The sequence below is a fragment of the Oryzias latipes genome, chromosome 11 (assembly GCF_002234675.1).
Source record: "Oryzias latipes chromosome 11, ASM223467v1".
In the NCBI taxonomy this organism is placed as follows: Eukaryota; Metazoa; Chordata; class Actinopteri; order Beloniformes; family Adrianichthyidae; genus Oryzias; species Oryzias latipes.
The window spans coordinates 18,016,833-18,027,898 of record NC_019869.2 but is presented as its reverse complement, the minus strand read 5'-3'; the positions used below and the strand labels follow the sequence as shown (position 1 = coordinate 18,027,898).

The window sequence follows — 11,066 nt, the reverse complement described above, 5'->3', positions numbered from 1 at the left end:
TAAAGCCACTGACATTCCCTATTTTACTATTTCTTATACTACTATGCAGATTCTTTTAGGATTGCACTTCATTTAATTTCTCTGACTCTTCAGTAGTGGCCTCCATCATCTCGTGTTTCCTTTAGAAACATTAAATTACACACAGTTTCAGATCACTTGGCTCTTGAGATGAAGAAGTCCGGTCTAAAATAATTATCTTTTTTTATTGTTCTAGATTTCTGACAGTATAAGTATTGCATGGAAAATTTGGTATATTGCACTACAGTGACGTGCGGTGAGATTAATGGCTGGTGAGGCACTGACATCATCAGTCAGATTTACAAACATGAACCATACTGAGTAACTTTTTCACCAGTTATTATTGACTGTTATTGACAACAGTTAACGTGTTTTGTTTAAAATTTCATTTCAACGTGGTTTTTTTTTCATGTACAAACTGCAGCATAGAAAAAAGCACAAACGTTATTATCGTCTTACCTTTACTTGTAAATAAAGTCCATATGCCGCTCCTTCTGAAGAAAATGACTTGCCGCTTGCTATCACTTCTTCTATTGTTTTTTAGCGTCATAATCTCAGGGCTCACCGGCGCCCCCTAACATGAGGCACGAGAACTGCTGGCCTCACTCAGCGGCTTTTTCGCCGGCGTTTAGCGCTAAGCACAAGAAACACGTCCCTCACATACAGTTATTTATAAAAACAAACACTGTACATCATATACATCTGCTAAATTATGTAAACTCAGCTCATATAGTACAAGTGATTAAACCGACATACAGAGAGACAGCAGTACCGTCTGACTGCACAGGTATTGCGCAATCCAAGGTGAGGCTCAGCGGGCTGGTGCCTCATCGCACATCACTTTTTAGTATCTGAACGGCAAATGCGGAAATTCAGCGATTTTGAAAAGAAAAAACGCCCAAAAATGGTACATTTAAATGGAAAATGACTGCAAAGCACAAATTACTGACTAAATATAATAATTGAATTTACTTTTTTCTCTTTTCTTCCCATATGACGGGTGAGGCTGTGCCTCACCTGCCTCTCCAACTGCACGTCACTGTTGCACTATATCATGACTTGATTTTCATGACAAATAATTCAAGATGTCTTTTTGACTTAAGCAAAATCTAACTTTGATCACACCTTAATGTAAGAAACTAATGACTGCCCTTATTTGGTCAATCAGTATGTAAAGGTTTTAATTTTTTAAAGAATATTTTATTAAAATTTAAACAAATAAGACTGTTGTCTTATGAAGTATTTACATGTTTTGTTCCTTTCGGGGTCACAGGGCTGCTGGAGCCTATCCCAGCCACTTTTGGGCGAAGGCAGGGGACACCCTGGACAGGTCACCAATCTGTCGCAGATCATAGAATCAATCAATAAGAATTGATTACTTACAGCAGGGCTGGCGTCATTTGAACACCAGACTAAGAGTCTACTCTAAACTGCTCTGCATGAACGGATATCATTACAAAGAATTAAGAGAAATCCAAACATAACTGACTTTAGTGGCAGCTACAGAAGAACAAGGCTGCTCCATCACCGACTCTGCAGGATCCTTTCAACTTTTTGTGGCTGCCATTAGAAAGTAAAACTCAGCTCCTACACTCAAACATGGGAGTGGAAGCATGTTATTCTGGGTTTTGCTCCATTTATTTTTTTAGCTGTTTTTTAAGACAGTAGTAGAAAATAGATGTACAATTTAATGGCAGCCAGAAAAAAAATGTTTGGATTCACACACACACACACACAAAACAATCAATGTTATGAACAGAAAATATTTGAATAACATAATTTTGATTACTAAAACTGACATCTTAAATCAGACTCTAACAGCATTATTGAGCTTACATCCTCCAAGTCACATGCTGGGTAAAATGGAAACGCATGGACATAAAATTCCTTTAGTTGACTTTCAAGCTAACAATTATTCATGTCCTCTTGAATTGACACAGTTTTTCTATAATCAGCAGCACCATGTGACACACCAAAGTCAATACATCTGCCTGGTTTCTTCATCCTTATTCACCATGCAGCGTATCCTGAAGTGTCAGTGTTATCAGATCAACATATGCAAACATTACAACTACAGGAAAAACAGATCAGCCATAAATCAGGTGAAAACAACCCTTATAATGGCATGTTTGAACCACAAATACTGAGGCAAAATCAAAGCTTTTTGGTAAAATATAAAGAAATATAAGTAAAAAAACAATAAAATGTGTTTTTTTATATATTTTTATTATTGGATTTTATTCCTTAAATTACTCAATTTTTTGTATTTCCCAATTTTGTCACAAGTTTCACAGACTATTTCTAAAAATAAACAAATGCAACTCTAAACCCCATAATCCATCATCTCCTGTTTTGACTGGTATGATAGTGGACATGCACCTCCCCTCACAGGCAGCTTTGAATGAAAATATCTGAGACACAAAAGGATTGATTTTCCTCTTTGTTTTATTTTACAGTCACCAGATGAGCAGATACATCATTTTAGAAAAGAAATTGATATTTGCAAAAGAATTATAATACAATTTTCTCAATATAGATTATGTACAGAATCAAATGCAGTCAGACTGAAATAGCATCCTGCCTCTTTTTCAGGACAAAACAGTGAGGGCTTCTTCATAGACCCATTCTCCCCAACCAATAAATATAAATTGAATTTGTTATTTCAGCCGGCCACGGATCGTACCAGGGCAAAGGTGCGGTTCCCCAAAATTCCCTTTATCCGTTCTTGTACGTCCATTTGCTGCTCACTCTCCGACAAAGCCTGACGCAAAAGTGCACATGAACCAAAGAACAAATTACAGTTGGGTTGCAACAATGGGCCATCTTAACACGTGAAGAAAAGAGAAAAGGATCAACAGAAATGTGTGTGGAAATACCCGTCACCGTCTTTGATCAGGAGCCAGAAGTGGCTGTCTGGAGCCAGCTGAGCAGCACTTGACATTTGGCCTGATGGAAACAGACAATTTTACAGAAAGCTGCCGAGCTGGAAAATCTCACACTTTAACCGCCTCCCTACCATGTAGCTTGCCTCTTACACCCTCCACTCTTACATGTTTCTGTTCTGTCTGTCCTCAGAGGAGGAAAGTAGTTAGCAACCCCCCCACACACCGTTGTTTGTTTGTTTTCCAGCTGCAGACCTGGAGCACGAAACACATAAGCTCATCGGACGAACAACTGCACAAGCACCAGAAAAGACCACAGCAAAGGGAGGCCATGTGCAGGCCAAGGGGGAGGGGCTTGTTTAAAGGATGCGAGACACTTGAAGGACACTACTGCCAGCACACCCCCTCCTGAGCTGCTTCACCCAGACGCTGGGCACCGCCTCTCAAACGTCACCCTATCAGGGGGAAGGAGTTATGACTTCACGCTAGTGAGCAAACACACGCGCTCGCATGAATCATCCATCTTGTTTGTCGGTTAATTACTCTTGTTTACCCTCCGAGTAACCTCGGGATGGGGGGGCGCGATAGGAGTGAGCCTGGAACGAGTAGATAGCACCAAACCATAATCTGCAAATGCTGGTCCTCAGTGGGTCGGTTTAGGAGTTTCAGCACGTGGTGGGCTTCAAACTTTGAATTCTGGCAGGTTTTGGGGAGTTTTAAGGACAGCTGCTTTACCAGCCCAGCCCCAGCCTCCTGACCTGAATGCGCCTGTTAGCTGAATTCCTCCCAGGTCCGCTGGTGAAGGTGCCACACTGAGGCACCTCAGCCTCAGATCACTGCTTATTTTACTGTGTGGAGGGGAAAAGGGGGAAAAATAGGCATAGAGGGAATTTCTGCTCTTTTCTTATCTCCCTTGAATTCAGGCTCCCTTTTGCAGAAACAGCCTTTCCAATCCCTCCCTGAATTAGCGCAGAGTGACTTTTATCATCACTTTCACCAAAACACATTAAGCCGGTGCGCTGGGAGTTGAGGAGACAAAGGGGGAGGGGCTGAAAAACAGAGGAGCGCATTAGATTTACAATGGTGATGCATCAATCTGGCATTACTTTGGAGATTAAAGAAAGGATGGTGCGTTTCAAGAAGGGGTGCAGATGGTTGTTTGATGGATCACTGTCCTCATGAGCCAAACTGGCCAAGACAAGCCAGAGATCACACCTTACCTGAATCTCCTTTGTTTTCAATATCCCCACTTGAGCTCTTTCCCTCCTTTCCTTAAAATAAACATTTTTATTTATCCCTAAACCTCAAAGCGTCCTCGAGCTTTAACCTGCAGTCTGAGAGCATCTCTGCACTGGAGATATTTATGCAACTGTTTGATCATGCTCTCCAGTCCTGCTTTGTGGGAGGGGATAATACTGTAAAGTGGATTGCATACATTAAACTGAAGTCAACACGTCACTTTGCCTGGTTTCTGTGTAACTGCATTAGTGTGAGGAGATGATATAAAGTGCTTGGAAGCTTAGGACGGACAGGATGAGTCTGGCAGCAGGGAGACAAAGACGCAAAATAAAACTAAAGGACGAGAATTGGGGGGGGGGGGGGGTATATTCGCTTTGAGCTCATATCCAGCAAACCCGTAGAGAAGGCTTTACACAGAGTGGTAGAAGTTATAAACCATCATGTGATAGTGTAAAGTCCTCAGGAAACCAAATGACATTACAACATGTCTCAGAGTTTCAGCCCACAGCAGCTGAGCCCTGAAGTTGAGCTCTCAGGTTGTGTTTGTCTGTCCCATTTGGGTGTGACTTTACCCCGGTACCCAACTCCGGTTGTTTTGGGCCGGTGGAGGGCCGGCAAAAGCCCCCAGACTCATGCCCATTCCCATCCCCACCCCTTGAGACAGAGAACTGTCAAAGTTGAAGTCCATGTTTTGTGTGTCCATGAAATCACTGAGCAGAATAGAGTCAACGTCACAGTCCAGACTATGAGAGGCGTTCTCCATCTCCACGTGGGCAGACATCCTACTGTGAGTGCTCGGCTGGTGCTCCTGGTATCCTGTGATCCCTGCCTGCTGGTTGTTATGATAGTAGCCTTGCCAGGAGTCAGTAACACCTTGATGATGAGCTCGGGGGTAGGACTGTTGACGAGGGTGTGGAGCAGATGCCAGGTGGCAGGGATCCTGGGAAACATCCAAGATGCCTGCAGGGTTTGGAGGTAGGGCAGGGGATTTTGGAAAGTGGGGACGTGGTCCGTAGTGGTTAGAAGTCTTGAGAGTGTAGGGCTGCAGGACGTCAGTGCTCATTTGGGGAGACAGTGCCTGCTGGGGAGGCCCGCTGTGCACAGGAGTGTTGTGCATGTGACTCTGGCTTGAGTGGTGATCATGGCTCAGATTGACTTTGTGCTCATGCCTCTGAACATAGCTGTTGGCAGCGAGGGGCTTGTGGCTATAGTCCAGGTTGGCTTGGTGTTTATGACCCTGAATGTGATTCTGATGGTGCGTCGTGTTCTGGTCATGGACTGAGCCACAGCCATTGTGTAAACTGGGGTTGTGAGAGTGCTCTTGGCTGTGATTCTGATTGTGCTGGCCATGAACGCCACTTCCTTGCGTCAAGAGTGCTTGTGTTTCCCGGTCCTGTCCCAGAAGTTCATTTTTGCTGCAGTATGAAGGACCCCCTGTAAGCAGACTCTGCAGGGCGTTGTTCTCTGAGTACCCCCTCACTGGGCGCTGAAAGCTGACTGGCTTGTTTTCCTGGATGGTCTCCATTGGAGTGTGGTGCCACAACATGCCTATGGAAGATTGTCCGTACATGTGCCCGCAGTATGACCCCTCAGACTTTGGTGCAGGCACATAAGAATAGCCATTGCATTTGATTTGGGCTTGCTGGGGGTACCTACTCTCATTTAGGCTAATAGCTCCGGTCAGGTCAGTTAGCTGAGGCAGCTCCACAGTGGGGCAGTGGCCTCCAGTTCCCAGGGCAGGCGAGCGGGTGCTGGTGGGACTGGGGTAAAGCTGAGGAGAGGTTGAGCAGGAAAACCCCTCCTCCTCAGGTTCATTAGCCTCTGCATCTGCAAGAATTGGAGACAAGCAGCCACTCAGTGTGGAGGCAGAGGATGAGGTCCTGGAATGGATGTCGGTCCAGGTGTCATATTCCTCACTACCCTTGCCTGCACCCCCTTTCCCTGCAGGACTTCCATGCTCTGGTGATCCCTGCAGAGCTGGACCAGAACCCTGTAACTGTCCTGATCCAGGACCAATGGCAACTGCTCTCTTTCGGCTGATCCGACCCTTGGCTTTGAGACAGCGCGTTCCACCGTCTACGCAGGCTGCACGTCGCCTGGGTCCCTTTCCCATTTTGCCTCCTTCTGGATTGAGCATCCACCAGGAGCTCTTGCCTGTGCCCTCGTTTTGCACCCGGATGAAGCGGCTGTGCAGAGACAGGTTGTGTCGAATTGAATTCTGAAAAGAAGGAAAAAAGGAAAATTGATAAATATTAACAACTAAGTGACCATTGATGCCCAAATAATTGCCATTTCCCAACACAAATTCCCTTCGCATCTTGGCTAAACTACCGTGACTCTGGAGGGACCAAGAAAAAATATAGACAAATAATAGCAATAGAATGAGGAAGAGCAGGAAGGGTGAAGGGCTAATCGATGCCTCCCTTGACCACCCTCTCCTCTCTGCACGCTCTCACTGAGTCCTAATATGGGAAGAGGTACAGCCTCCACATCAAACCATCACCAAGGTTACAGAAATGAATCACAAGAGGCAACCAGGCAGCCCATATCGATCTTGGTGCATCCAAATATGAAAACTCCAACTCAAGCCACAGCCAGGGAGGGTGTGGAGGAGGTGAGATTGAGAAGAAAGTGACTGGAGGAGCAAAAAAAGTACTAATACAGGAGAGGTAGGAAAAAGGTTGGGGCTAGTGGTAATTTACCGTCAGTTAAAAATAGCAGGAAAAGGACCACCAGTCCCATTCTGATCATCTTTTGATCTATTTTAAAAGTGTTTCCAGTGGTCTTTAAAATTATGATTATGCTGTTTTTAACTAAAATTAAAAAACTAGTTTTCTATTGTGCAGAGCAGCAGTTGATCATTAAAAATATGCCTCTCAGTTGTGGCCGGAACCGTTGGCGTGAAGCAACCCTGCCCAGCTTCCCAACATCTTTCTGTTTATACTCTCTCCTGCTAGCTTACAGTCCCACACAAGCCAACATTGGCGGTGCAACAAAAATGACGAGCAATATCTGAGCTATCCAATCATACAGTTTTGAGTCAGATACCAGATCAGATGAGAAAAACAAAGACGTACATGGATCCATTTGTCTGAAAGTGGGTGCATTGGAACAGAACGGAGCAGGGAGCTTCTGGCCCACTTATTGTAGTCCCTACGTCACACCTTCAGGCTTTTTCCAACAGCATTTTTTATCATCAGCTCCTGATTCCCAACTATTTGAATAATGAAATATTTAGAAATGCCGATTTAATCTTAATTTTCCTAAAAATCAAAATTTAAGTTAAGTGTTGAAGTTTTCGCAGCTGTGTTTGAAGCTAAACTGACTTGAGCTCTTTCTGAAGGAGACCTGAGAGATCCACATCTTCTCCTGTCACACGTTCAAGCAGATCCTTCCTGTTTCTGTTTAATGCCTCCATCTTTCTTCCTGTTCCATATCAATCCTTTAATTTCTCTCCTTTCTGATTTTCTGGCTGGTTTCAAACTCTTCAGCCTTGTAGCCCACATGTGCAGTCCCACACTTTTCTCCTTCTCTCTGGAGATATCCATCTATTCCACCATGTTTATTACCTGCACATGGCTCCCAATCTCTGTCTCCTGATATCTCGAGCTGTTCTCTATCTTCATTCACTCCCCGCCTCCTGTCCAATTTTCCTGCTCTCAGCCCCATTCATCTCCCTCTGTGAGTCTCAGCCTCTGTTGATCACGGCATTGCTCATTCCCTCCCTCTGTCTCCACATCTAAACTCTCATCACCCCCCTCCTCCGTCTCCCATTCATTCTTTTCCCCCTGAAAGGAAACAAACAAACAGATGTAAATTTGTCCTGGTCACTCGGCTCACAGAGGTTGTTTCTCTGTGCTTTATGAAAAGCTGCTAAAATGTTCACTGCAGGAATTCGCCTTTAAGTGGACTTCAGATCACAAAATCCCAACCACTACTACTTTCATTCACATAGAAACCCCCCCCCCCCCCACACACACACACACACACCCACTCCAGACGTTGACTCATCCCCACAGCGTGACTGCTAACAGGTAATTGTATCTCATCCTCAACTCCAATGCCACGGCTCTGGCAGGACTTTCCACAGATGCGAGGCTGGATTGTTTCTGCGTTTAGAGGGGTCCACTTTAAAAGCCGGCCCACAAAATTGCAGAACGTGCGGCGCCGAACGCCTGTACTCTTGAGCTGCCAGAGAGGCAGACTTAATCAAAGCCAAATTGAACAACGCTGAGTGTGAACGAGGCCACCAACGGAGGCGACCCGCATCAGGTGATCAGAGAGCAGAGCCCTGACAGGCTCCTCCGCGGCGTGATGGCTCCGGCTGGGCGTAGCCATGGCAACAGAGTAAACCAAAGGAGGGAGGAATGAAGAGAGGGGAGGTGATGGTAGGGAGGAGAGGAGGGGGAGAGGGAGGTGGTGGGGAGGCGGCTGATGCTGTTTGATGCTGCAGGCACCTCCAAACAGCCTTTTATCTGAGTCTGTCAGATTCCTGCTTCCAATCCACCAGGGAGGCTCAATCACCTGCAGTCCCAGCGCCTCGCTACCTGTACCAAGCTGTGATTAGCAGGCGTGTGTGTGTGTGTGTGAGAGACACAAAGGTAGAGCTTCTATACTACAGTAACAATTAAAACACAGACACACAGCACTGCTGGTGATCCTGCTGGTGAGCCGAGCAGCTCTTTGTCCTCCTCTGTCTTCTCTCTTTCAGTTCAAAGGTTTGCAAATCGCGACAAAATCAAAATGATCGACTCAAAGGCTTTTTGATTTGAGTGGTTTGTTGGAAGTGCATATGGGAAGTTAAGGTTTTAAAAACAGTAATTTGCAAATTTACTATTGAGGCATAAAGGCCTGCCCCTACAGCCACAGAAGAATTGAAAAAGCGTATTGCTTTTTTATTCCATTTTAAATAAACTTGAGTTGCTTCAAATTAAAGGTAAATTGAAAAAGTGTAAAATCAGAACAAATGAAGAATTTAACAGATAATTGAACCTCTCTCTGTGCCCGGCCTGCAGCATCAAAAGACAAAAAATAACACCAACTTCACATCAGTCTCCATGATTCTCCAAAAACTCCAAAAAGTGTCTGTTGGATCGCTTAACAAAGAGTCACTGATTGTCTCTGAAACCTTCTTTAAAAATGTAATGAAAACCTTTCAGTTTAAAAATCTGCTTTTGCATGAAAATGACGAGGATGAAATGATCAAAAAATGAAAAGAAATGCTGGATGGACACCTAACAGTGGGAAACAGGAAAAAGATTTTATTTAGAAAGTTAATGCACATAATGCCAAGGAAACTTCCAATCCCAAGCAGCGAGTTTTAACTAAATTAAATGAAAAGAAATGGGTCAAAGAATTTAAAAGTTTCTCCGGATATATATATTTTTTATTAAAAAAGTGAAACTCATAAAAACCTAAAAATTATTTTTTTCTCCAACCCCTTGATGCCTACATTTCAGTCAGACACTCTTGCAGTAAGAAATATTTATTTCACAACTTAATTTTCACATTCTTTAAGTTGGCATTCACTTCTTTTTCGTTTGGCAAAAGGCTCTGTTCAATTCCATGAGAAATTTCCATAAAATTTTCGGGTAACATTAATGGTCAACACAGTGGGTGTGAAGCTACTCCAGAATTTATCAAACACCTCAGATGTTATTCAGGATATTAACCCCCGCAGAAGTGCCAAAGGGATATCAGTCAACAACAAATCTATCAGAAAATTGAGACAAGAAGAAAAACTGTAAAGTTTTGACAGTTATACCCCTTAAATCTGACTTTAAAGTGATACCAACTGTAGCTGATCCAAAATCTCTTCCTGCATAGAAGCTAATTTAAAAGGCATCTGAACCAGTTATTGAATAAAATACCGATAGGTCTTTATCATGTCCATCTTTGCATCTATCTGAGTTTTGATCCCAGCTCCATCCCATTCCTCAGTGTTAGATGGGATTTTTGCCTCTCTCATCATGATCCTAAACAAACCTGCATCAGTTATGCTGTTGAATCGTTGTCAACCTTACTTTTCTTAGGGAGGATCGTTCATCCTACAGGACATTGCAGCGGGGGCTTTATTAGCCTTGTGCCAGTCTTCTCAGTCACCATGGAGCCAGTTTTCATTTCCACAAGACTGATCTTCCTGTCACAGCTCTGTCAGGTGCTGTCTGCCTTGATGCTGTCAGTTTTTTGCCATGACAGTGAGGCTCATCGAGATAATCCTTACCTTCACTTAATAAAAAACTGTGATTGTGTGTTCCTCCTGCCTGGTGGTGTGAAGAGGTCCATCCCACCCTTAAAAGCCGTTTTTAAGTCTGGAACATTTTGCTCTTTCTCTCTTTGGACTGATTCTGGGGTAAAAGGAGGTGCAGATTTGGTAACATTCAACTAAAGATTAGAAACACAGAAGTGATCAGCTGATCCCTGATCTATAATCAGCTGATAGCCTATGAGTGTGGCTCTCACAAGCTTTTAAAGTCAAGACAACTATCAGTCTAGGTTCTTCTGACCAGAATAATTCAGTTTTGTGCTGGTGCGGTTCTCTTCACTGTTAATCCAGATGGACTTTCAGCAGGAACGGAATCAAAGAGAGGAAATGATGTAAGCTGTGCAGGTTAGGAGGAAAAAAACAGCTCAAACCATAAATCTGAAGATGTAGAAATCATGAAAAAGTTGGAAAATGTCTGCTTGGTAAACTTGGTGTGGTGAAGTTGTCAGTTTATACAGTCAGTTCTTGGTTTTCTCCTGAGAGTGCTATAAGGAAAACCAGAGCATATGGGGTAGATATTTATCACCATTCCCAAGCATAAAGGAGTCCTCCAAGACAGGAAGTGATCTAAGAACCCTGACATTTCTGACAAGTTTTCTAGATTCCTAATGTTTTTTTCTTTAGTCTGGATTCAGTCTCCAACACATCTTTATGTTTAATCC

The 11,066-nt window shown here is 43.7% G+C and overlaps 1 protein-coding gene across 1 annotated transcript in view; it reads right to left on the bottom strand.

The window, feature by feature from the left end:
• Positions 1 to 2,445: 2,445 nt before the first annotated feature.
• Positions 2,446 to 11,066, bottom strand: part of LOC101155614 (forkhead box protein O6) — a 46,425-nt gene continuing 37,804 nt past the window's right edge. The window contains exon 2 of the mRNA XM_023960041.1: positions 2,446 to 6,357. Within this exon, the coding sequence (XP_023815809.1) occupies positions 4,708 to 6,357 (1,650 nt within the window). The 3' untranslated portion in view covers positions 2,446 to 4,707. The remainder of the gene's footprint in view (positions 6,358 to 11,066) is intronic.